General features: G+C 42.3%; 1 protein-coding gene and 1 pseudogene across 2 annotated transcripts in view; both read right to left on the bottom strand.

Annotated features, from left to right (window-relative positions):
* The window catches only part of EFNA5 (ephrin A5), a 271,599-nt gene extending 269,379 nt beyond the window's left edge, over positions 1–2,220 (bottom strand). For both annotated transcript variants that reach the window (XM_060635245.3, XM_060635246.3), the window contains exon 1: positions 2,096–2,220. In XM_060635245.3, the coding sequence (XP_060491228.1) occupies positions 2,096–2,220 (125 nt within the window). The remainder of the gene's footprint in view (positions 1–2,095) is intronic.
* A 22,351-nt stretch (positions 2,221–24,571) lies between these two features.
* Positions 24,572–25,202, bottom strand: LOC132680376 (high mobility group protein B2 pseudogene; annotated as a pseudogene).
* Between the last annotated feature and the right edge of the window lie 2,173 nt (positions 25,203–27,375).

Genomic DNA, 27,375 nt, shown 5'->3' with positions numbered 1-27,375 from the left:
TCAAACCAAACAACAGTATCAAAAGCATAAAACAGAGATAACCTAAGATAAAATGTCCTCAAACTAACTCAGACTAGCTTGACAGGTTAAGAAGGAGGGGTACGTGGGGGTGCTTCTGATTCCTTCTGTTTTAGCCTAGGATGACTGGAACACCCAAGTATCCAAATAAATTAACACTATGGGGAAAAGATCACACTGTGAAGTTTGGACTGGGAAAGAAGACAACTAAGCACAAAATGCCCCACATTCAACTCACCAATTTCACTGGTGTTTTATTTAATAAGGCGCTGAAGTTTAGAAATATAAATTCCTCTATTTCATATATGCTGTTTAATAAAGCCCAGGGGGGAATAAAACCAACCAACATAATGAGACTTGCTTTTAACACCATCACAACTGGAAAGCTTGCTCTATTTGTCTTGTCAGCTTTAATAAAAGGCATCTCCTCTGGCAGGAAGGCTTCTCTTTCTTTTCCTAATAGTGGTAAGTGGCATGTCAAAGAAGAAATAGCTTCCCATCCCACCACCCACCTCCATGAGGCTTTTTTTTTCTTAACCAAACTTTCAGGGATGTCTCCACTTCTGCCAGGCGGTTTAATTTAGGATTTGGGCTACCTGGGTGTAACTATCTTTCCTGAAGTAGCAGGAGGTGGGGGACTCTCGGCCACCGGTAGACCGCTAATGGGGAAATCTGCCCATCTTCATCTGAGCTGACATTACTTCAAGCGAGGAATCCCTCCCATGTCTGCATAAGGGGGGAAGGCGGGAGGCCGACGGACAAGGCCGCCGGGAGGTAGGAAGAACCGGAGGCGCCAGCCAGCCCCCTCTCCCCATGCGCGCTGGGCGCGCAGCAACCAAAAACTATCCCCTCGACCTCCCGCCTCTCTCCTCCCAACTTCCACTCCAGCCCAAGGGAAAACCTGGGATTTTAGGTGTAACCGATGCTATTTCCGTCTTAGGCAGGCACCGAAACCAGCCCGCACCTGGAAGCTGGCCTCCGTCCCAGAGAGGCAGAGCATTATGGGCCCAGCGAGGCCGACTGCTGCCCACAGGCCGGGGAGAAAGTAGGGCTCGGAGCTGCTCTGGATCCGGAGAGGTTCGCCCGGCACTCAGGACAGCCCTCACCCCTCCCCACTTCTAGAATCCCCGAGCAAGGGACGTCTGCTTGTGGCCAGGGTCCAGCAGGCGCGCTAGGGCGCGCCCGGGCGCCCACCTCTAGCCTCCCGCGTACCCGGCAGGCTTCGGGGATGCCCACAAAACGGTTCCAGGTAATTGCGCGTGTTCCTCCGGCTGCACACCGCCAGGCCGTGGACTAAGAGCTCCCACCTCCCGTCTCCGCCAACTCCAGCAGCTCGCTCCGCACAAATGACGTAACCCGGCATTAGATCAAACTTTCTGGCACCTCGAGCCCATGGGGGGTGAGGAGGTGGGAGAATCCTCTCCACTGCCAGGCGCGCCGAGCCAACAGTGGCCCAGGGGCCAGATGATTGCCTCGCAGTTAAAGAGGAAAATAAAAGCCTAAAGCTTCCGCTCCCCAACCCCCCTCTCATCCCCCAGCCCGTGCACTCTCTGAACACACCGAGAAAGGGAAGAAAAATTAAAAAAAAAAAAAAGAAAAAAAAAAGAAAAAGAAAAAACAACTTTAGGGATGTTTGGAAGGTTCTGCCTGCAGTTCCCCTGTGCACCCACGATCCACGCGGGAACTCTTGGTGGCTCGTACCCGAGGCTCCCAGTGCCCAGGCGCTACGCCCGGATCGAGATGCTGGCCGGCTTGCCCCGGTGAGGAAGCGGAGAAGTCTCGACTCCCCAGCTCCCGCCTTTTCCGAGTCTCCCCGCGCTCTGCAGAGGCAGCGGGTCTGGGTAGCCCCGGGGACTCCCAGGGACTCCCGGCGTCTCTGAGGCAGCTTAACAAAGAGAGGCGCGACGGGTGCGCTTCCTGTGGGCTCCTCGAAAGCCATCAGCGCCCGGGCGACGCAGGCTCCGAGAGTGCGCGCCGCCTGCAGCTGGTGCGCGCGGGTCCCCGCCGCCACCGCCGCTCTTCCGCAGGGCGCCGAGGCCCGAGTATCCCCGGCTCTGCGCTCCCCCTATTACCTTACCTGGGGTTGCTGCTGTTCCAGTAGACGGCGTAGCGGTCGGCGACGGCCTTGGAGCCTGGGTCCTGGCTGAACACACACATCCAGAGCACCAGAAACACCAGCGTCAACATCTCCACGTGCAACATCACGCCTGGCCAGCGGCGGAGCCCCCGACAAGCCACTCCGGGGAAAGAGCAGGGATCCGGAGGGAGGGAGGGAAGGGGAGAAAGAGAGCAGGAGCCAAATAAATATGAATAAATAAGAATGAAGAGTGGCGAGAAAAGAAAGAGGCGCACACCAAGCTGGGGAGGGGAAGGAGAACGAGAAGACGGTGGAGGTTGGGGGGAGGGTGGGGAAGGGGTAAAGACAAACTCGCACCCCAATGGAGGGTTCAGGAGGAAAAAAGGAATCACAAGATGGAGAGAAGCATGCGTGTGTGTGGTGGCGGCGGCGAGGGCGGGGGAAGGGGTGCCAAGCTGTGTCTCAGCGGCGGCGGCAGGCCGGTCACCCCGGGAGAAGGAGGTGCGCGCCGGGCCGGGCGGCGGCACCGCGGGTTGGGGCAGGCGGCGGCGCACGCTGCACAGTCACCGGGAGTTGCGCGCCGCGGCCGCGGGGAGACATACACTGGCCCGCCGGGCCCGGCTCAGTGTCGGCGCCGCGGGCTGCGCACGGCTCCGCCGCCGCCCAGGGCCCTCGCACTGCGCCCCGCTTCGCTCCAAGTTACTTTGGCGGCCGGTGAGAAACTGCAGGATGAAGGCTCCGTGTGGATGGAGGGCTTCGCGCCTGTGGCCTTGGAGTGTGAGAAACCCCTTCCCCCTCCTTCTGTGTGCCTTAATCGGGAGACCCCTGGAAATCTCGGAGGAGTCGTAGGTGCTGCGGGTTCGGGGCGGTGCGCCGAGAAGGGTGGGGATTCGAAGCCACAAACCCAGCCCCGCCGGCGTCCTGGAACTGGGTAAGCGGCAGCTAAGCTGGCGAGGAGCGGTCTTGCCTTGCAAACCTCGAAGAAAAGTTTAGCTCTTCGTGTCTTCCGGCAGGTCCCCCGGCGGAGTCGGACTGCGGCGGCGGGAGACGACACCCCGGGCACTGGCGGAGCCTCGGGGATTTCTCGCGCGTGCTTTTTTTTGGCCGGGTGTGGGTGCACCAGAGTGAATGAAGAGCAGAGGTTACGAACCAGCCGGCCAGACGGAGCTGGGAAGCCCAAGCCTGCAGGACGACGCCAACCCAACTGTTAGGCTGGAGAGCGAGAGGGGAAAACAATCACTTTTAAATGAATCCCTCCAACTCCTGGATGGGCTGATGTCAGTCTCCGATCGCCTTCTGGGAGCAAGACTGAGCCCCCAGACGCCGTGCCAAGAGCCTCGGGTGAGCGCTCAGAAATGTCCCTGCGACTCCGACCGGTCCGGCCCCAAGCCCGACAACTTGTAGAGATGCATCAATCAGTTTGAAATGGGAAAAGAGGAAGAAAAGAGAGAGCGCAGGAGCGAGTGGCACCTCCCTGCTGACTACATCAGAAAACCTTCCCGATCCTCCTGCAGCTGCTCCTCTTTCCCTCCTTGGGCACAGCAGCAACAAGAGGTGAAAACCACCAACCGAATCCTAAAACCTCTACCAGGCGGGAAAATAAACTTGAGTGCAGCAGCAGCAGCAACAGCACGAACAGCCCGGGAGGGATTGAAATGACTGGCGAGAAGTGGAAAGAGGTAAAAGTCAGTTTTGCAAAAGAGAAAAAAAAAAAAAAAAAGAGAGAGAGAGAGAGAGAAAATGCTTTATGGGAAAAATCTCGGGCACGCCCCCTCGTTAATGACCTGCGTGTAAAGCCGACAGCAGAGGCGACCCAGCCGCAGCAGCAGAAGCAGCAGCAGCAGCAGCAGCAGCCGCCGCCGCCGCCGCCGCACCGGAGCGCAAGGCCGCGCGCGTGAACGTGGACGTGGGCGGCGCGGTGATGGGGGGGGGACGCCCAGGCGTGTAGCGCAGGGCACGGGGCAGGCGGGCGGCGCGAGCTCGGGTGTGAGCTCCGGACCTAGCAGGGGGAGGCGCCGCCAGCCCGCGCCCAGCCAGCGCTGCTGCCGCCGCGGCCCGGGTCATGTGGGCTGCCTTTTTTTTTTTTTTTTTCCCCCCTTCCCTCCCCAAGCAGTTTACTTGGAAAGCGGGGGGTGGGGTGGGTGGCTGGAGCAGCCAGTCAGGGAACGGCCTGCTGTTTGCTTACAGGTCGAGGTTTTTTCCTCTCTCTTCACTCCAACAGGATTGGTTTGTTCCACGAGAAAGAGGCGTTTTCTTAATCTCCTCCCTTCCCCACGCCTCCTATCCCCCTCCCCGGCCCCACCTTCCAGAAACCTGACTAATTGAATTACTGGGAGTGCCGAGGCGCCCTCTCCTCCGCCCGAACCCAGCAGCCGCGCGTAACCCTTTGGATGCTGAATTCCGTCTGGGCTGAGGAATGATTTGACATCTTTTTACCTGAGAGTGAGGTCTTTCAGTTACAATGGGACCGGTTCCCACCCTGTAGCCGGCGAGCCAAAATCTGTCTCCCAGGCCCCGCAGGTGACATGAAGTCCCAGCAGACAGACTGGCAGGGAGCCTTAATGAATACGTGTTCTTGTAAATCTGTGTCCTGTTCACAACGTGCATTACCCGGCGCTGGGTTATCTTGGAAACCTGAGCTTCTCTCAGGTGCCTTTCAACTCGCCTCTTCCTACCAGGGACTTAAAGGTTCACGAACAGGAAGCAAGACTTTTCTTTATAGTGATGCTCTGAAAACACGTTTGTTGTTTTTTTTTAATTTTTAATTTTTTTTTTTTTTTATTGAGAGAATCACAGTATAAAGTGATTACAATTCAATGCGATCCTTCAGAAGGAAGGAAATGAATGCGGCAGGGGAGTCCATCAGAAATACCTTACACCTTTTGCATTTCAACCCCGAGGTTGCTTCGCTGCCCACTCCCCGAAGGATAAAGTCTTTGAACGAACCCTATGCGGGAAGAATCGGAGGTCGGGATAGGAGTTGCTTTATTATTGGAAAAGGCCTCGCGTTCCCGGACCTCTAGAGCAGGTTGCAGCGCCTTGGTCCCCGGCGGCCACCGAAGTACGATCGCTTGACAGAGAGACAGTCCCCGGCGCTTCGGGACGCGTCCTCCTGTCTTCTAGCGCCCGGGAAGACAGCCCGGAGCCCGGCGCTCTGGGTCACCAACCCCTGGAGACTTGCCCTTGCGGGGCTCCGAGGGCTCGGGCCTTCATGGTATTATTCCCTCCTGCTCTAGGGAGTTTGCTGCCTCTGTGGGAAGGGCTAATCCCAAGAAAGCAAGCAGTTTAGTTTTGCTTTCAAACCTTCCTGTTTCTCCCTTTACTTATTAGCCCAATAAAATCAAATATCACGTCCTCCCTCCCGTCTTTACAGTTTTCTAACTCAGACTTGCCAGGCGCTTCGAAGCTGTTTGGAAGCGTCCAGACGCCCTCCAGTGGTGGGCCTGAAGTCCGCACCCAGCGGGGGTATTGCCTGCAGCTCAGCCCGGATTGAGTTCCATGGAGAACGTGGGGTCAAGATCAGTAACGACTTGAAGAGAAAGCAACAGCTCACATCGGCTTGGAACTACCTGGACGTAATGAGCTCTTGCCTAAAAGTTGAGTCGTTTCTCAGTTGCAAAAATTTTTCCTACCTGAAAAGATCCTGAAATTTTCCTAGGAAAGTAATTCCTTTATTTACGACTAGGTATAAATTGCACCCTGTGTAATTATAGACTTCGTGGCAGACCACCCCAACAAACCAACCACCTTCCTAATTAAAAAAAAGAAGAAAATTCGGCGTATTAACACAAATGTTTGTCTGCCATTTGTATATTTCACAAAAATTCCAGGAGTGAGAAAGAAGTTGGAAAACCAAAGCCAGTAGATTGAAGGATAAGCAGTTAGTTTTTAAATCAAATTTTTATTTAAAGCTTTATTTACAACACCCCCTCACGCCCCCCCCCCCCATCTGTAATCTTGCTGATGTTCAAGTTCTTGGCCTGTTTTATGGTGCATTTGTTTTTTTCCTTTGCAGGGATGATGCATCTCTTAGCCTTTCTGAAGGAGCTGTACTAAGTGCTCAGATGACTGGGGCAGTTTTGCAGGAAATGTTCTGGACTCTTTTAAGGGACATGTGTAGCTTTAGGAAGAAGAGAATTCACACTCCTGTCTTGGGGAAAATGCTGATCCTCATCAGAAAGTCTTTTTAGTCAGGGAAATATCAGGTATCAGGGAGTTAGCAAGCTAGCTTCCTGTGGTGTCAAAGCCAAAGGACTAAAGAAAAAGAAATTATATCCAGTTATTTCTATTTGAAACTCATACTGCAAATGTGAAAATTCAACATATCAAAAGAACATAGATGTCCTAATATTTTCAATATCTCTAATTTGCTTAAAGTCTGGATAATCCAATTTTAAACAGAAAAAAAAAAATCATACATTATGGTCTTAAAATGATTCAAGGAGTTGGAATAAAAGATACTGGAATTTACAACTGTTTCAGAATATAGCTCAAATGTCTCTGTAAAATAATTCATAAAACAAATGCCTCCTTCTGGGGTGATATACCTAATTATTGTTATTGGCATAACTAAGCAGCAATGTGATAGATACATACTTAGATAGAAGGACTTTGAAGAGCTGGACTTTGAAGACCATACATTCATCGCTGGACAATTTGACTTTGTCTCTTCAGGGAAATATTTAAGTGATTGGAATTTATACAAATCAGTATTGTATAAAATAGCCATATTATGATCGCCCCAGTGTTACAGTGGCAATGACTCTTAATCAGGCTTTATCAGGTAAATAGCATTCTGCCAAGTGTAGAAGAAGGTTGAGTTATGACAGAAAGAAAACAGCAAGTGAAATACCTGGAGGAATAAAAGGGTAGCGAGTGTTCCAAAAGCTTTGCATTAACAAGACTTGAATGGGGTTGTAAGGAGCTGAGACCTGAAAAGTCTGTTAAGAATGGACTGTAAGAGGATTTAACTGCAATCTTAAAATGTTTGAATTTACAGCTACAGGCAACCAAATGTACTGGTGGTTTTAAGACAAATAGCAAGCAAGTATCATTACATCTCAAAATACAAACGGGTGGATTTATTTACATGCCTGTTTATTTATTTATTCATTATTTTGGCCTTGAACTATCTAGATTGGTGTTCTAATCTTGGCTACAAATTAGAGTCACCTAGGGAGTTTTTTAAAAAGAACACCATCAGGGCCTCACTTCCTGTTCCCACTTTTCTGTAATTTTTAGAAGCTCTCCAAGGAATTCTAAGGAGCATAGAGAACTGAGAATCACTGAACCAGGTAATTTATTTTTACCTTAACTACTTTAGGATTTCAGGCAGAAAGTAAGTTCTATACTTATTTGTCTAAAATGTTTCAACTAACCATCAAGGCAAGAATGTTGATATTTTAGAGAACTGAACTTTATGATCCTCTCTATTCAAATGAAGTGATCCTTTCACAGGCACCTGGGTGGCTCAGTGAGTTAAGCATCTGACTTCAGCTCAGGTCATGATCACCGTTCCTGAGTTCACACCCCATGTCAGGCTCTGAGCTTACAGTTCAGAGCCTGGAGCCTGCTTTGGATTCTGTGTCTCCCTCTCTCTCTGCCCCTTCCCTGCTCATGCTCTGTCTCTCTCTCAAAAATAAATAAACATTAAAAATAATAATAAAATAGTTTTCACATGGCAGGAAAGAGAATGCCATCTCCAAGATGATATGGGTTAATCTTTCTTGGACTAGTTTGGTTGAAGTAGAGTTCTGCTGGGTCAAGTGTCCAGATGAATAAACAAAACAAGCTGGTAAATCAAACCCCACAGTCCACAGACTAAGCAACTCTTGCTTAATACAGTAAGTTAGAACTGACCCCCAGAAGATATAATAAAGGAAATAAACTCAAGAATAAAGATTAAGGAAATAACAATTAGACACAAAAATTTCTAACAGATGACTAACATAATGGTATTTAAGCTAACCCTGCTATCTAACATCCTAGAACATTGAGGATTCATTCCAAAGCCCCAAGAAACCCAGGTTCTATCACCAAACTGTCACCCAGTTATCCTGCCTGTACACTGAAGTTATTTAATAAAGACTTTGCCCCTCCTCCCACCTTTTTATAACCAGTTTCTCAGAATCTTTAGAAATAAATACTTGCTAGCTTCTCTCTCCTTGGAGACCTACGGAAATGCTCCTTTTCTATTTCTAATCTAGGTGTCTCTTCTGTGTACAACCTAAAAGGAAAAAAAAAAAAAATAGAACAAAACAAAACAAAACAAAAAAGCTGTCTGCTAGAGTGTCGCGTCTCTACCTTCCGTCTTGTGACCAACTTCCATCATGAATTTTCCACTTTTCCTCATTCTTTCTTTGCTGGTGCTTCCTGGAGTTTGTTTCATAGCATCCCTTCTCTTAAAGTCTGGGGATAAGTAGAAGCAGTTTTACAAGTTGCTGCAATATTCTGAAAAAGGCATTTAAAAATTTTTTTATGAACTGTTGTTGTTTTGCCTGTTTCAAAACATAGGTTAAATAAGATCTACCTAGCCAACTTTTTAAACATACAGAAGTTTGGGCAGTCATTTTGATAAACAACTAAACTATATAATTAGACACATATGTAAATATGTGTTATATTCCTGCATATCACAAATGAGTATGTGCTTACATGTAATTTAAAAAGAAGCAAACAAGAACTAGTTGATTCAACCAATTTCCACATCACTTTTTGTTATCTAAACTTCACTCTGTATACCATAGAGTTATGTGACCGTTTTTCAACCATAAAGCTGAAATTGGTAGGTGATTTTATTCCCAGAGGAAATTTTCGTGGTGTCTTTACTATTTGAACTGTGTGTACCTTTCACTCTCCTGTATTTCCCCCCTTCGAATTTTTAAATAAAAATCACAAAATAAAATGTATCTACATTTTACAAATCAAATCCATCAACCAGTATAAAGTATACTGTCCTAAAATGTTCTTTGTGAATTGTTAAATAATACTACATTCTTTGCTTAAATGAATATACATGACAATGAATGTATATCACCAAAAAAAGTTTGTATTCATATTTTATTACAATGGCAATCATAGACATCTATAGCATAGCTTTATTTAAATAAAAATAACACAAATAACCTATTCAGAAACAAAGTTAATCTGTGCTTTTTCTCTGTATTCACACTGATAATTAGGATATGTTCATCCCATCAGCCCCATCTACCATCATCCAAAAAGCAAGTAAGTATGCATTGTTATATTCTTTTACTTGTTTAGAGACTCAAAAGAAGCTAAAGTACCTTTATTGTTTATTTCATATATATGTATAGCATGTATAGAAGCATGTAAATATAGATAAAAAGAGACAACTTGTTTTTTTAATCAATTTTCACCCAAGACTTTTGTCAACTTCTGGGAGAATTGTGTTTAAATACAAGTAAACGATATAACCCTTAGTCAGTGAATATGATTTCATAAAATAGGAAATGCTGTCTCTAAGCCCCTTTTTAGCTTGGGCCTTACTTTTCCCCCTTCCAGATCTAAACTGGCTAACCAAAGCAAAGTGTAGAATTATGGCAAATTAAGAAACTCTTTCCTCAAATTATATGCATTTTTTCAGATAAAAGTGGAGGGATTTGGGTCCTTGTATTTTGGAATGTGGATTTTGCTTTGTAGTCACCTAAAGAATTGTGTCAGGAGGTTTTTTGTTTTGTTTTTGTTTTGTTTTTTTTGTGGTTTTTGTTTTGTTTTGTTTTCACTTCTCTTGGCCACCTTAGAAATAATCTTTTAAAATATACTATTAATTTTAGGAGAAAAGTGTCCTTTTACAGCAAATTTATAACTCTATTCTGAGACTTCCAAATACCTTATGCCAACATTATAAATTTTATTGTGATGTTGTAAAGTTACAGTTAAGGTACAATTCTTTAAAAGCATTTAATAGTTATAAAGCTGGTCACCATAGGAACCACTATAACTTAGGATCTTAGAATGTCAGATGATAATGCAGAGGATTATTGGCCAAAACTTCTTTTAAATGAGAAATATCTAACTGAATTGGTCATTTCTAAACTCAAGTCTGGGAAGGAAAGTGTGCTCTTAAAATGATGGCCTTCTAATCAGAGATGATCATTCTCCATTTCTGTTAGTCTACCTTTTTTTTTTTTTTGGCATATGCTGTCTACTAAATTAAATAGGATTTATTGGCCAGCTAGATTCTGAATTGCTCTCTTTTCCTGTGGATTAGGAGAGTGCATTTATTAGCCCTTCTCCTTGAAATCCACCTGGATCTTTTTATGTGGACTATCTAGTATTCTGCACACTTCCAATGCTTAATAAATATTACATTACAATATTAGCATAATAATAAATCATCTTAAAGTACTACATGGGCTATTAAGTGAGATCCTATTCAGTTTGAGCCAAGATATCAAAAAAGTTTTATTTTCTCTATACGCATACAAAGTAATTTTAAGACTCTCTTTCCATGAAATGCCCTTGCATCCATAAGATGTCTACATATTAAAAAGTGAAGTGTTGGGGCGCCTGGGTGGCGCAGTCGGTTAAGCGTCCGACTTCAGCCAGGTCACGATCTCACGGTCCATGAGTTCGAGCCCCGCGTCAGGCTCTGGGCTGATGGCTCGGAGCCTGGAGCCTGTTTCCGATTCTGTGTCTCCCTCTCTCTCTGCCCCTCCCCCGTTCATGCTATGTCTCTCTCTGTCCCAAAAAAATAAATAAAAAACGTTGAAAAAAATTTAAAAAAAAAATAAAAAGTGAAGTGTTGAAATGTGCATCTTCCAGTTATGTATTTAATTTGTTCAGTTTATTAAGGGACCTGAATTTGCAATTTTAATAAGAAGAAACTTCGGGGCGCCTGGGGGGCTCAGTCAGTTGAGCGTCCGACTTTGGCTCGGGTCATGATCTCAAGGTCTGTGAGTTTGAGCCCCACGTCGGGCTCTGTGCTGACAGCTCAGGGCCTGGAGCCTGCTCCGGATTCTGTGTCTCCCTCTCTCTCTGCCCCTCCCCTACTCATGCTCTGTCTCTCTCTCTCTCTCTCTCTGTCAAAAATAAATAAACATTAAAAAAAATTTTTTTAAAGAAGAAATTTAAAATTGGGCAGACAAAAATAGAAATAGTGCCATTTGTCAAGTAAATGCCCTTTTCCCAATGGCAATTGTAAAATCTTTATACAAGATTACCAGGCCAACACCTAGGTAGTGTTCCTTTCCAGTAAGAAGTTCTGTTTTGTCTGGGATTGGTTGTGTCACACAGACCTAGAGTAACAGCCACTGAAAACATGAGGATTTTCTTTACAGTTACAGAAACAAAAATGAAGCCAAAAATATTCAATTACTACAATCTCATCCTAACTGGTTGCTTTGAGATAGGTTCTAGTTTGAAACTTCCATCAAGGCAAAAAAATGAAAATATTTCTCCTTCCAAACATATTGTTTGTATATTGTACATTTTATCTACCTATATGTAAAACAAAGAGGATAAAAATGATGCATCATCTGTGGTGGACAGCAAAATGGCCAATGTTCTTGCCCTGTTACAATATAACTTTGTAGTTCACCTTTCCCATCAATAGATGGAGTCTGTTTTTCTACTCCTTGAATCTGAGCTGACCCTGTGGCTTGACTTGGCTAACAGAATGTAGCAGAACAATGTTTTGCCAGTTTTGAACCATGCCTCAAGAGGCATTCAATTTTCCACACTTTATCTAGGAACCCTGCCTAATTACCATGTGGACAAGCCAAAGCTAGCCTTCTGGTTGATTAAAGACACGTAGCTCCTTTACCGGCATGGTCCCTACCAATCCCCAGAAGCAGAGCTATCTAACTGATTGGCAGCTGCCAGCAGATGCATGAGAAATTCCCAGCTGAGGCTAGAAGAACTGTACAGCTGAGCCCAGCCTATACTGCCAACTCACAGAATCATGTTCTGAACAAATGGTTCTTGTTTTAAGCCAATAAATTTTGGGGTGGTTTGTTATACAGCAATAGATAACAGCTACATCTTCTTCTTAAATTATTGGAAATAAAATTTTGAATACCATTCAGCCCAAGTATATGTTATTCTTTTACAACTTTGATTTCCATTACTGAGGTACTTGGTGTTAAATCTGTAATTGGCAATCAGAATTTCCCAAATATTTCTAACAGGAATGTTTCTTTCTCCTACTTTACAAATTTCATAGAGATGATTCTTCTTCTTCTTCTTCTTCTTCTTCTTTTACCAAAAACTTAACCTGGGACCCTAAATGAACACAATTCACATTCAGGCCCTTCTGATCCTCTTAGGATAATGTCATTTGGTTAGAAGAGCAAACCTGAGCAGATGATTTGCCCGGAGGTAAATCATTCTTCTAAGAACATGGTGCCCAGCAGGAAAAATGAAAAGGTAAAATCAAAGGAAGCTATGACTAGCTTCATCTCAAATCTCCACATCACTCACGACTATTGATTTAACATCATGGCACCTCCATATTTCAGCAGGAGGATCTGCCACGAGACTGAAGCTGTAGTGACCCTGTAAGGGTCATCTCGCTGTCAACCTCAAATTACAACATCTCTGCTTTTGGCTGACAGCCATGGCAAGGGCAGGGGAAGCGCAGCTCTTTCTGTAGATAGAATAGATGTGTTTCAAGGAAGTGAGATACAAAGTGAAATTGTATATATCGAGTCTTATCTTCCTGTAAAGTTCTAAGTGGGAGGAGGGCTTTGCCAAGGTCCCTTAGGTGTGCTCCTTCTAAGTCTGGTTACTAGCCCAGCCTTATAATGTGTACCATGTAGGGTGGAGACTAATCCACAAACCCAAAGTTGTCTTTTCAGCATTCATTGTATTTTCATCCTCCACAGAAACCAAACCATTGACCACCCTTCCTTCCTGAGACTTTCTTATCCTTTGTTGTTTGTTATTCCATGTTTTCAGAATCCTCTTTTTTCATCTCCAACTATATTCTTCTGGCTGTCAACTATGAGTCACAGCCCAATGCCAGGCACATAGTGAATACTTAGTATTTGTGGAATGAATATCCATTCCTAAATATAGGTGTTTTCCTTAGCAGTTTTTTCCTTCTTCCCTAACATAATCTTTAATAATTGCATTCATACTCTCAGCTCCTATGACAGTCTCTTTATGGAAGTCTCCCAAGCCTTAGCTTTAGGATCTAATGCTTTCCATCATCAGACCCACACTCCCAGCCTTCTCATTTGCTTTTCTACATGACTGTACTCCAGTACCTCTAAACCAGCAAGCCCCAGAAGTGTATCTGCTCATTCAATACACCCTTTTCCTGGCACTACTGGTCTCTAGCATGCCAAAGTCAGGATATAGCCCATCATCAGTTCCCAAATGAGAACTGCTAGCTGACAGACTTGATAAAGCAGAGGACTCAATATTCCGTGAAGAATGCAAAAATTAGTTTCCTGATTTCTCATTTCTGTATCATGTTGGCTTCTAACTGGTCTCGGCCACCCATTCTTAGCCCTGTCCAATACCTGCTTCGTTCTGCAGTTAGAGTGATCTATTCCACAGAGAAACAGATGTCAACGTCCACCACTTAAAGGCTTCACATGCCTCACAAAATAAAGATAAAATTATCAATATGTCTATCAAACCCTGCATAAGCTGATGCCTCCCTTCCTCTCTAACCTCATCTCATAGAACCCTCCTCACACTCACTAACTCCAGCTACTCTGACCTTCTCCCATGTCCTTGAAGAAGCCATGCCTTTCCCTGTCTCTGGGTCTTTGTTTATGCTGTCCCCTTTGCCCGAAACATTTAGGCTCCCACCAGTTTACCTTGTATTCATCCTTCAAATCTCAGCTCAGATGTCACTTCCTTGGGGAAAGCTCTTCAGATCACGTAGAATAGAGGAGGATTCCTCCATATACCCACACGGCACTGAGTTTCTTTCCGTTGTACTACCTGTCTCCTGATTTAAATCGTGTATTTGTGTGGCATTATGTCTGCTTCCTCTTCTAGTCCGATTGTTCAGGATCACCTCTCCAGAGCTCAGCATTGTACCCAGCACATAGTAGACTCTGTTAATATATATGGAATGAATGAATGAATGAATGAATGAAATACCATACCAGTACTTGACACTGTGTTTTCCTGCGTGGTTTCCGTGAGGAACCAGATCTCCGAGTTATACACAGGCAGTGGGGATAAGAGGGAGGAAGTCAAGGGCCTCTAATGGATTCAGAAATGAAAGAGTTCCCTTGAAAGTTTGAAGAAGAGAAGCTCCGTACAACAAACCCCAGCAAAAATATATAAAACTAACCTTAAGGAACAACGTGTTACCTAGAGCCAGACCTAACTTAAGGTCTCTCCATTTCTAAAGAAGGAATATGCCAACCTCAAAGGGAGCCAGTCAAAAATGGAACAAAGGAAATGAAATGAACTGAGGCATATTAGCAATTCTAATCCCCAAGTAGTGATGGGGGTAGGGGTTGGCAGGTAAATCCAAAGGGCTCCCCCCAGTTGTCTCCACACAACACCATTTAACCCACATAATGTCCTCCTTTGCTCTGAGGTCACCAAACAAACTTAATAATTTGCCTCCTGTGTAGCTTGACATTCATTCACTCATTCATAAATTTATGAAGCATCTAATAATAATGTTCTATATCTTGAGGATACAGTAGTTAGCAAGACAGTGTTGGTCCCTGCCTTCATGGAGCTTAAAATACAGTCTTTTCAAATGACAAGAAAGCAATAAAAGTGTTAGGTTCCAAAGTGGACTCATACTTCCCACTTGCCTAAAATCCTTTCTTTGGAGAACCTCTCCTTCTCTCATCCTTCTGATGCTGATGAAGCTATCCACTGCCACAAATAATATAGCATGCTACATCGACACTACACCCCTATCACCAGTATAGGGTCAAACAATCAGGGTTCTTGCTAGATTTGTAAATGGAGTTGGGATTAAGAAGGCTTCTTTGGGGATTTGGAATTATGTAGATATAGATTCAGGGCTGACAGCAACCATCTTTCCTACTCTGGGAAGTAGGACTGCTAAGCTTTAACAAATAAGACGACAACAGGATCCGTCTGGATGTTTTGCTAAGAATCCAAGGCAGAGCAAAAACAGAGAGACCATCAGAAGGCCTCATGTTAAAGATGGAATCTGTTCTCAAACAGTTGCTATTATCATTAATTACATCATATGTATATTAGATAAGTTCTCTATGTCAGGATTTCAGGATTACTATATACTTTCTTATTTTTAAATTAATTATTTTTTTTTCTTTCCTTAGTAGCACCTGACTTTGAAGCCCAACACCACATGGTTTCAGGCTAAGGACATGGTAATGGAGATATTTAATATCAATAAATGATCCTTCTCCCAGGATTTTTGTTTTAGAAGCATCCAAGAAAACAAGAAGGAAGATTTTAAACATCATCCTTGTTCCCTGATGTCACAAGTCAAGAGACAAGCCCCCTGCAGCCAGAGGGCAATTTGGTTGCTGGTTCCTGTGCAGGTGAATTATGGCTTAACGAATAACAAAAAAATTTGAATTACTAAATAATTCACACTGAAAAAAAACAAGAAGGGAGGAAAGATGCATGTGCTTAGGGAAAGGATTTTATAATGTACCCCAGTCGACTCAATGATAAATGTACATAATTAATCATAGACACCATTTTGGCAAATGATATTTTTAAATGATAGAGGCAATTATCTGTACAATTACATATGCACAGGAATGCATTATTTTCTGACTTTCAACAAGCAGCTTACCTTATAGAATAAGTAAGGAAGAGTCTTACTCACCTAATTTAGCATCCTAATTTGTAACCTCAATCTAAAGAGGACTTTTTCTGGTACTTAGAGGAGGTTCAGAAAGGAATATAATGATACTGGTGTCTTGGTTCCACTACTAATATCTTTGTGTACTATTTAATCACAGAGCTTCAAACCACAAAATATAAGTTATATATTCTCTCTCCTGCACTCTTCAAAGGAATATAAAATAATTTTCCAAATGGCTTTCCAGTAAATATCCTGGAAACAAATAGAGAAACTTGTGGAAATGAAAAAATATTTGCTACTCTATACTAAACTATTCTCTCTAGTGAAATGAGAGAGAAAATTTCAACAACTATGGTAAGCAATGGTGTTTTTTTTAAACACAGACTCTGCTGTTTCTTTAGCCTGATGGTCTTATCTTATAAAGTCAGTATGGCATGGTGAAGGGGTCAGTGTGGACTCAGACAAATGTAGTTACAAATCTGGCCCTGCAATTTACTATGATTGTAACCTCGATAACCTCGAGCGAGTTCCTAACATTGCTAAGCCTCAATTTCTTTGTAAAAGTGAGTCTGATCGTAGCAATCTCATAAAATATGCTGTGAGCAGTACACAAGATCATGTTTATCAAGTAACTGGGCTAACATCAGGGATTCAACATGTGTCCAGTTCTGTGGGTGTCATTAATGTTAAGTCCTCCCCTTCAATGAAGTTCTTTAATATCTTATCCTTCTAAAATAAATCACAATGTCATCCTATCATTCACTCATTCTACCACGTGTATTGAGTGCTGTGCATATATACAAGATGTCAGGATATAAATGAAAGTCATTTTTGAATTTTTTTTTCATGTTTATTTATTTTTGAGAGAAAGAGAGACAGAACATGAACAGGGGAGGGGCAGAGAGAGAGAGAGAGACAGAATCTAAAGCAGGCCCCAGGCTCTGAGCTGTCAGTGCAGAGCCTAATGCGGGGCTCAAACCCACGAACTGTGAGATCATGACCTGAGCCGAAGTGGGACGCTTAGCGAATAAAAGTCATTTTGGATATAAGTAGGGAAAAGGTGGATTATTCAGAAAAAGGGTTGGAGTTACTGGTTGGTAATTTCTATCTCTAACTCACATGGCCTAAAACTGTGTTGTCCAATACAATAACCATTAACCCCATGTGGCAATTGAGTACTTGAAATATGCTATTTTATGTGAAGATATATTAATATGTAAAATATACTCCAGATCTTGAAAACTCAGTTAAAAGAAAAGACTCCAAAATATGTCATTAAATTTTTTGCATATTGATTACCCATTGAAATGATAATATTTGTATATACTGGGTTACATAAAATATACTATTAAAATGAATTTCATCTCCTTCTCTTTACTTTTTTAATGTAGCTACTAGGAAAATTAAAATTGTGTTGCTCACAGGGGTACCTGGGTGGCTCGGTCAGTTGAGGTGCCTACTTAGGCTCAGGTCATGATCTCACAGTTCGTGGGTTTGAGCCCCGATTCGGGCTGGCTGGTGTCAGCACACAGCTTACTTCGGATCTCTGTCTCCCTCTCTTTCCGCCCCTACTCTGCTCTAGCTCTCTCTCTCTCAAAAATACATAATAAAATTGAAAATAAAAATAAAATCTTTAAAAAAAATTGCATTGCTCGCATTTGTGGATAGCACTATGTTTTTATTGGGCAGCATTGGTCTAAATATTTACAACAAGAGAGGAAGATGAATGGGAAGATAAATGGGAAGGAGGGAAGGAAAGAGGGAGGGAGGGACAGAGGGAGGAAGGAAGAAAAAAGAAAAAGAATCTTGGAGAACTAAAAGATATAAGCCTTAAAAGATGTTACAGTTGAAAAGTCCTTTCTATGCATAACACCAATGGCAGAAAATCTAAGAGACTGAGATTCAGTGCTTATATCACAATGCCCAGCACTTAGCAAATGTTCAGTAAATGCCAGCTTGTATTATTTATAATGACCGCCTCTCTTATTTTAGGCAACATACTAGGTGCTAGAGTTACAGTGATAAAACAATCCAGTGTATTGAGGAATACTCAGCCCAATAATGAATACCAACAAGAAAAATTTTTGCAAACTTCTATATTTTATATTTACATTATATTTTTGGACCTGTAAAGATATTATGTTTTAATTTTCTTTCAAAGAATGTGTACATACCTCTCCACATCTGACCCTAATTAGAATGAGAAACAATAATTTCTGTTCCGTGACTGTGAAAATTAACAGTAGTGGGATATTAAAAGGCATTTTTAGTTCCTTTGGCAAAAATTTCATTTTGTAATATACTGTAAATGTGTTCGGTAACAAAAATTAATTTAGAACCACTGGCATATATTTCTGTATCATACATATCATTCTCCCACAAAATGATTCCTGAATCCTTCCACAATATTTCATAACACCTATCTAGGACCCTCCATGTAATTATGCTTGTATATATGTATATGTAAATATGTTTACATACGAATATGCAGAGCAAATATGTTCATTTTTGAGCAGTCACAGCATTTCCCCCTCCTCTTCCACCCCCAGGCTCCAAGAGGAAGGAGTCTTGCTGCTCAGACAGCTTCAGGCCTGGCCTTTTGTCGTGCTGATTAGAATCTGAGTTGAGCTGCTGGATTTACATCTTAAAGGAAAAGGAGCCCTGGCCCCAGAAAAGGATCCCAGAAAGGAGGAGGAGGAGAGAATTAAAGGCTTCCAAGAGGGAGTTGGGAAGCAGAGTTTGGGGGAGTGGAGAGAGAGAGAAAGGAAAGAGAGAACAGTTACCTTGGTGAACCGCATTAAGTATTGAGATGTGAGATGAAATTGAAATACTGGGCTATTGATAAGGGATGCGGTCCTGAGATGTTGCCAGTGAAGAGAGAAGGCAGACTGAAGCCTGGCCGAGGGTTATATAATCCCCTGGTGATTTTCTGAGAGGCTGAAATGAGGATTTAAAATGCTTTTCATTAATTCTTGCCTATTCGACTGGTGTTTCTACTGGCTGTGTAACCACTGACACTGTGATGAGAGCAGTTCTGTTAAATTAATTAAACAAGGAGGCCGTTAGATGGATATGGTTCTAAAGCCCCAGCGGCCTACCAAAGCAACCAAGAACCTAAGCCTGTAAATGCCTCAAAGTTAGGAAATCAAAACGCTAAGGACAACTGATCACAACCAACCAACCAACCAGACATGAAGCTATAGCTAATCAAATAATTTCCTTTCTTTGCGTCTACAATTTCTTTTTTTTTTTTTTTTAACGTTTATTTATTTATTTTGAGGGAGGGGACAGGCAGTGAGAGAGGGAGAGCAAGGATCCCCCGCAGGCTCAGCGCTGTCAGTACAGAGCCCCATGGGAGCTTGAACCTATGAACTGAACTTTAAGATCATGACCTGAGCGAAACCAAGGTTCCCATGATTAACCAACTGAGCTCCCCAGGTGCCCCGCTTCTGTAATTTCTTTATAAAAGTCTTTCCTGAGCTCCTGCCACAGGATGCTTGCTCCTAACCACCTCTGGTTCGGCCCTGCCTCACTCCAATCGATTTCTACTCAAACTCTTACAATTTTTAATATGCCTCAGTTTATCTTTTAACAGTTCAAAGCAGCCTGGCTTTCTCTGGGTTCCATGTATTACTTCAGCAACTGTCCTGAAAGTGAAGTCTGTGGGTTCCTTTGTAGTACAGCTGCAGCTGTGGTGGTTTCTAGCGCCTTGCCCCAACATTTGCTCCATAAATGTGGGTTAAATGAAAAATCTGAGGGTCTGAGGATAGATTCGATGTTGCCATCTCCAAACACTAAATAGGCACAGCAACCAACATATTGAATGTGTCTGTATGGCTCTAGGTAGTGATAAAGCACTAAGCCAAGCACGACTTCTTCCGTCTTCAAGTTTGGGATGCCAAGAGCTGAAATAGACCTGGTTCACAAGTTTTGTTCAGGTTTTGTTCTGTTTTTGTTTTTTTTTTTTTTTTTTTTTTTTTTTTTTTTTTTAATATTCAATTATTCCTGGCAAGAAATACACATTCTCAGCTTAAATACACAAGCTCACTTTACTGCAGCCCATACCTCCTCCTGCCCCAGAATTGGGGCTGGGGGAGCAGTGGAAGCAGGGGGGAAATGTCCTAGTTTCAGGGTGCTCTCTCCATCTTGTCAGCATAGGCAAATACTGGGGAGAGGGAGGAGAAGGTATGGTCACCTAGAAGCCTGGGAAAAAGTGTTGCGTTCCAGGTTGGTAGCACATTAGAATCACCATGCAACTTTAAAAATAAAAATAAAAAAAAAACCACCCTTGTTTAGGCCCAATCCATAATAATTAAAATTGAATTTCTGGGCATCTGTAATTTTTTTTAAGTCCCTGGGTGATTCTGAAGCTTAGTTAGAGATAAGAAGCACTCTCTCCTTCATCCTAACCAAGCTTCAGTCTCCACTTTCTACATCCCAACACTGTAGGTTCAGTCACGGGCCTAGTAGTCAGTAGCCTGGGGCCCTGAAGCTGAAGGGAGGTTCCTTACTTCCTCTCAGATTTTGCCGGTGTCTTGGAAAAATTTCCAATAGTTTCCTCATTCACTCTTGGAAGAGCCTAGATTTGGATGGTAAATTATATGGTCCCTCTACACTTATTAAACAGGAAAAGCCCAGCCCAGGTAGTATTTCCTGAGAACCCTTCCAGCAACAATTCGAATGTTCTTTTAGTCTCTTCCTTCCTCAAATGTCTTTCTTTCCAGTCTTTTCTTTCTCTTGCATCAGATAAGGCTTAAACACCCTCCAAACAATACATTTCCTCATTCTCCCCCCTCCCTCTAGCCCCAAGAATTTTTTCACCTTCACCTTCACCTTCACCTTCACATTTGTAGACTACAGCTTAAAGATTTTATCTTGTTTGTCCTATTTGGGGGCAGGGAGAGAGGGAAGTAACCCCATGTTCTGTGTGGTCAGACCACCCCTTGCTTTTCTCCAGACCTTGAATTACTAGAAAGAAATGTCTATCAAACACCATGCTCCCAAAGAAATGGAAACTCACTAACGCATGAACCTCGGACTACTACAGATAGAAGAATGAGGGGCCCTATGGGTCTTCTAGATTCATCCAAATCACAGACTTTGCACAAAGGAACACAGAGGCCAGAAACTGTCCTCTTCCTACATCTTCCCTATCCTGACCTTTCTTCTGGCTTGACCCCACACTTTGGATCATAATGCCATATCTGATACTCCTTGGGTTTTGGTCATAAGCTTGCTTTTCCCTCTACCTTTGCTTTGCTTGTGTCCTAATTTTTGCACATTATAATCCTCCCTCCTTGGACCGACTCCTAGAGCTCTTCCTGGATTCTATATCCTGGATTCTGTTTCTAATTCTGGTGATTCCTCAAGAACATGGGCCAAGACTAGAAGCTACCGGTTGTGGCAAAGATGATACACAGTCCAATTTAATGACAAAGAGCTTCTGATGTAGCCATAAAGTCCTTGATTTTTCTTCATGTTTACTACCTGGATTGCCCTCTTCTCACCAAAGTCCAGAAGATTTCTTGGCAGGGCCTGATCCGAGGAAGTGAATCTGTTTTCAGTCTCAGGTACAGTTCGTTTCACGACCCTCCCTTCTCCTTCCATTCAGTCACAGCTCAAGCTCTGCATTCTCTTCATCACATTTCCTAGCACCCTCCTGAACTGCCTCAGCTCTCCATCTTCCTTCGAATATGAGTTGCTAAATTGGTTGATGAGCCAAAGACTGGGTTCTACTAACCACCAAATGTTTGTACCTGCAGAACTCATTTGTAATGGAGCAGGGGTTGCAAATTCAAAGGACGCTGGGGGCAGCCTGGCCGGGTGACTGAGTGAAGCAAGCTGGGCAGGAATAGAGCAAGCTGGCGTGAGCCTGCCCTGGCAAAAGTGTCCAGCTGCCGTTCTCCTGCAGTGAACTGTTGCCATGGAGGAATACTGGTCCCAAATGCTCTTTTCTTTTTTCAAGAAAAAAGAGATATCCAGATTCTTGCGAGCAGTCTGTTCATTTTTTAAATATTGACAACTGATTTTTAAAAATCTAAATTAAATTCTATCCTGGCTAAACAGAACTCATCTGTGCCTAGGATCTAGTTCTCTGACTGCAGGTTTACAATGGCTTTTCTAGTGTATTTTCAGATAAACTTTTGCATAATGTGATTTTAAGAGGGAAAAATCATCTAAGTCAACCCAACATGAAATTAAAGGGTGTGAAATTGTAAAGGATATCCTGGAAATCTACAGATGCTGGTGTTTATGCATAAAAACAACAGTTGCAACAACAGGAATTCCTATTAGGTGACAAATGGCCACTTAAGAACATCTTTTAATGAAAGGAGATTTTAAACATTCTATAAGAGGTCCACTGTGCATGCTTTTGTGCCTGAACACTTCATTTTTCATAAACAAAAAGCCTCTAATTGTCTTCCATTTTAAAACATCTTCGTCAGCAAAGATATTAAGGAGGTAGTTAGAGGGGAAAATAATGACACTATAAAAGTTGGCAGTGGAATCAGTTAATCTCTTGTCCCTTATGACAGTTTGCATTTTGAGTGACAACTAAGGTTTTCTACTTTACAAATGTGGTTGCTTTATTCTTGAGCAAGGTAATAATAAAAAAAAAAAAACATTATTTTCCACTATTACTGGACATTAACTTTTTAAAAAGTCAAGATGTAATGTTTTAATATTTCAACAAATGCAATACTTTGAAATGCAAAGTATTTCAACCTGGAATGGCAAAAATGGCTGTGTGACTAAAACTCTGGAGCATAATTTCTCAGCCTCAGTACTACTGACATTTAGCGTCAATTAATCTTTTGATGTGGAAGGCTGCCCTGTGCACTGCAGGCTTCTTAGCAGCATCCCTGGCCTCTGCCTCCTAGATGCCAGCAGTACCCTCCCCAGCCCCCGTCTGAAACAATCGAAAAGTATCTCTCCAGATATTGTTAGATATCTCCCGGGGACCAAATCTGCCCCCCACTTGAGAACCATTGCTCTAGACGAAATTCTGTACATCACAACTTGGATTTTGATTCTCCAAAAAAAGTCTTATATTGGTCTTCACACAAATGGAAAGAGTGGGAAAAGTATCAGTGCCGACTTCATGTAAGTCCTCAAGGGGACCGTAGAGGTTGGGGAGGGAAGTCTTTGAGACAAGAGCAGTGAGTCTATACTGACAAGAAAATTGCTCTGGGGGGCAAACTGGGTCAGCCCTGGATGTGAAATCCACTCTTTTCCTTGACAATAATGCCTCCACAAGCAGGAACCTAATAGAGATCTATCAGGCTAGTCAGCAACATCTGGTAGATTCCAAACTACAGATGGGGAACTCCAGCCTTCCTCTGGCCAAGTCTGAGGTGAAATTTCAACATTGCGAAAGATGGGTTGATACCGAATGGTTAGACATTTAATAGGGAATTCTTTTTTTTTTTTTTTCTTTTCCATTTTGGAAAGAAAACATTTTTCCAGAAAAACATGAAAGGTTATAATAGTGGTTTGAAATCAGTAACTTTCAATTTTTCTTTGTGGTTATGGAAGAAATCATCAATTCCATTTCTCAATAGAACCTTACAAACACAGTAGGCCAAATGCCAGAGCAGAAATTAAATGGCTATGCGATCCTCGAGGGAAGACATACTTTATGAAGTATTCACACCAAACCTTGAGAACAGTACACGAAAGAGAATGAGCTAGAGTATGTGGCGTTCACATTTGCTGTTTTGACGGCACTGTTTGTCAAAATAACTACAATTTTCAAAGAAAAGACTGCTTAATTTTTACTCTATTGCTTTTCTGTCTGGTAGGACCTATAAAGAATAAGTTCACTAACTTTTTGGTTGAGTTTCAGTTTACTTAACTTGTTTCACCAGTTAAATATTTCAAAATGGTGTCTTCTAGTCTTCTTTTTATATTTTGTTAGCTTAAAATCTGTTTTGGTGATACTGTGATGATGGACACATGTCATTTTGCCAAAACCCATGGAAGGTACAATACAGAGAATGAACGCTAATGTAAGCTATAGACTCTAACAATAATGTGTCAATACTGACTCATCAATAACATATGTATTACACTAATGCAAGATGTTAATGATTGGGGAATCTGGGACAGGGGTGTGAGTGGAGTCGGCTATAGGGGAACTTTCTACTCGTTGCCCCTACAAACCTTAAACTTCTCTAAAAAATAAAGCCTATTAATTTTTAGAAGCCCATTTAATAAATTTTATAATAAAAAGCCCAACAACATTACAATTCTGTAAGTATCTTTTAATTAGGCCTTTAAAAATATAATATATATAATTTTATTACAAATTTTTTTTTTTTAAATGTAGGGGCACCTGGGTGGTTAGTTGAATGTCTGACTCTTGATTTGGGCTCAGGTCACGATCCTAGGCTTGTGGGATCAAGCCCTATGTTGGGCTCTGTGCTGAGTATGGAGCCTGCTTAAGATTCTGTCTCTGTGCCCACTGCCCCCACCCCCTGCCTCAAATTAAAAAAAAAAAAAAAAAAAATTAAAACCACAAAATGCAACATCCTAAAAAAAAACCCAAATTTACTATTGATATTAATTCCTACAAGTTTGCTGTGCTACAACACACAAGTCAAGAAATTAATAAAATCTGTATGGTTTTTATACCGAAGCTAATATTGAGCCACACTGGAATTCACATTCTTAGCAAAACAGTTCCCTGAGCACACACTCCACACATATCATTACAGGATAGTCATTTATTCTTCATCTTCTTCCTCATCCTCTTCATCTTCTTCCTTCTCTTCCTCCTCATCCTCTGGTTCATTTTTCTTTGAACCTGTTGGTCTGCCAAGGCCCCTCTTTCCTGTTTCACTTTTGCCCTTGGCACAAAATGCAGCAATTTCCTTTTCATATTTCTCCTTTAGCTTTAGCTGCTTTCAGGTCATATAGTCCTTACCTTCTTTGGCTGACTGTTCAGACCACATTACACCCCATTTTTTTTGCAGTATCCCCAATGGATAAAACACAGTGTTCACTTTTGATCTTTGGATGATGTTCAGAACAAAACAATAAGAAAGCAGACAGAGACCTTTTAGGAGCATTGGGATTTTCTTTCTTTCCTTTCTTGTCACCTTTGGGAGAAACACAATTTTTCATCTGTGAGCGAGCTTTGTCACTTTTTACCATACCTTCAAATTTCGACTTTTCCTTTGCAGACATGGTCTTCCATCTCTCTGAACATTTCTTGGAGAATTTGGTGAGATTGATAGAAGAGTCTGGATGTTTCTTCCTGTGCTCTTCCCGGTAGATCTATATGAAAAAGGCATCTGAGGACATCCTGTCCAGCAGCTTGTTAGGGTCTCCTTTACCTATGGTGACAGACAGCATCTACCAGGTGGTAGCTTTTCCCGTGGAGGGGCAGGATCCGCAGAGACTCTGCTTTATCACTAATGTCATCCTCAGCCTCTTGTTTTGCAGTGTTCTCCAAGTCCTGCCACGGACCACACCCCCCTTAATTAGGACATTTGAAAATTTATCTGAGCCCCGCTTATTCACTGCTACAAGGTGATTGTTCAAGATGAAGTAGAGAGAGGAAAAAGTTTTCTTCCTTGTCCAAGCCTGGCCACAGAGTGCTCTAATTCCAGCTTGCGGAAAATACTATTCGAGCATTGTGAACAGTGGGCCTCAAACTGAATTATATTTAAACATCTTCTTCATCTCGGTAATTTCATGTGCTTTTGTGTTTTCTTCTCACAAAGTCACTTTTAAAGTAAAATCCACTCAGAATTGTTTATAATGCATTTTACACGATAGGCTAAATTTGTTTCCAATTAACAGCATATAATATTGGTAGGGAAACTATAAGTAACGAGGAATCAGAGAGCTTTTTCATGGACTTTATCCATGTAACAGCAAACAAGTCATTGTGCTAAAATATATAGTAAATATGTTTTATCAGTGGCATTCTATTCACCCTGTCATAAAAATTATTGGTTCCAGTTTTAGTCTCTGCCATAATGGGAGATTTTTCAACATGGAAGTCTCTTGGATGATTGTGAGAGGGACGCTCACTAGTCACAGGGGGGCCCAGAGCAGAGCTTCATACCAGATGCTCTGAGGGAAGAGGGCAATCTAAAGAAAATCTTAATAATCCTGTATTCAGAGGATATAGAGTCTAGTTGGAAGGTAAGAACTTACATTTATCACAAACATTAAGAATATACCCAACGCAGCTAAGGGTAAATGCAACTGAACTCAAGAGTAAGCTAGAGTAAGCCAAAAAGTGTCGAATTCTTAGTGTTAGGAGGCACAGAACAAAGTCGTAAACTCACAGACTCTGGACTGCTAAAGACTAGGGTTCTACTCCACGTTGTGGAAGCCTGGGCATGTTACTTCACCTCTGTGGCTTTCAAATCCTGTATCTGTGGAGCAAAGCAAGGTGATGTCATGTCTTTTAGGAGGTAGATCCATGGTAAGTATGTAATAAGTGGTGGTTTTATCATCATTGTTAGGACAACGAATAAGGATAACAAAGTTATGTACCCTGAAAAAGGTGCATGTTTCCAAGAAGGCGAGATATAGCTCTGTGGAAAGTAAAGAGATTTGATTTCAAGGTAAAAGTTTGTATTTCCAAAGCAGTAGGAAGGAACAAGTCACAATTTGAGGTAAGACTAAGAAAGGGAAGTTCCTTTGGGGGATTTATATGAAATAAAATCAATGCAGTGTTGACACCATTTAGGAAATAATATCTGAAGGTTCAGTAGAGGAGAGCAAAATGTAGAGAGAATCAGTTCAGGAGTCAGAAGACCTGTGTTCTAGACTAAGTTTTACCTTAAAGTCTTAATTCCTCTCCTGATTAACTCTGTGACTCTGGGCAGACCAAACCCTCTCTGGGATTTCAGTGTTCATCGGTGAAATTGGATGTGCGGTCTCTGAGGGTCACTCAAGACCTATGGCAAATAAGAGTTTAAGTTCTTGGGCATAAAAGTGACATGATTAAACCAGGAAAACAGCTGTTCCTCAAGCTCTTTGTAGTATGTATCAGAATGGGAAACAGGCAGAGGAGGACTAAGATAGACAAAGAGGTACATTTACAAAGCCAGTCTCGCAACAGGACACCAGGAAGGACTGAATCTGTTAAGTTGGTGCAGGAATGGATATTAAGAGGCCCATGAGTTGGGAGAATGAAAATGGCATGAAAATTACTGAAATCAAGAGATAGTAGTTATTTGTAGAAGAAAGGGAACATAATAAGCTTATTTTTCAAAGAAGTTAAGTGTCAGGACATGGCAGGATATCATTAATATTGACTAATGAGCAATAAATTAGATTTAATGATTTGATATAAGAATAGATTATATTACACATTTTAATTACCACTTTATCATTTTAAAGATTTTCTAAAAACTGATTATGAAATTCATATAAGTGCACAAAAGTCCAAAGATAGCCAAGACAAATTTGAAGAAGAAGAAAGAAACAAAGATTTGCTCCATCAGCTATCATGATTAATGTAGCACTATATCAACTAAAATAATGTGGTGTTAGGGGTGCCTGGGTG

The sequence above is a fragment of the Panthera onca genome, chromosome A1 (assembly GCF_046562875.1).
Source record: "Panthera onca isolate mPanOnc1 chromosome A1, mPanOnc1 haplotype 2, whole genome shotgun sequence".
Lineage (NCBI taxonomy): Eukaryota > Metazoa > Chordata > Mammalia > Carnivora > Felidae > Panthera > Panthera onca.
The sequence above is the reverse complement of the archived record's forward strand: the minus strand, read 5'-3'. Positions and strand labels throughout refer to the sequence as shown.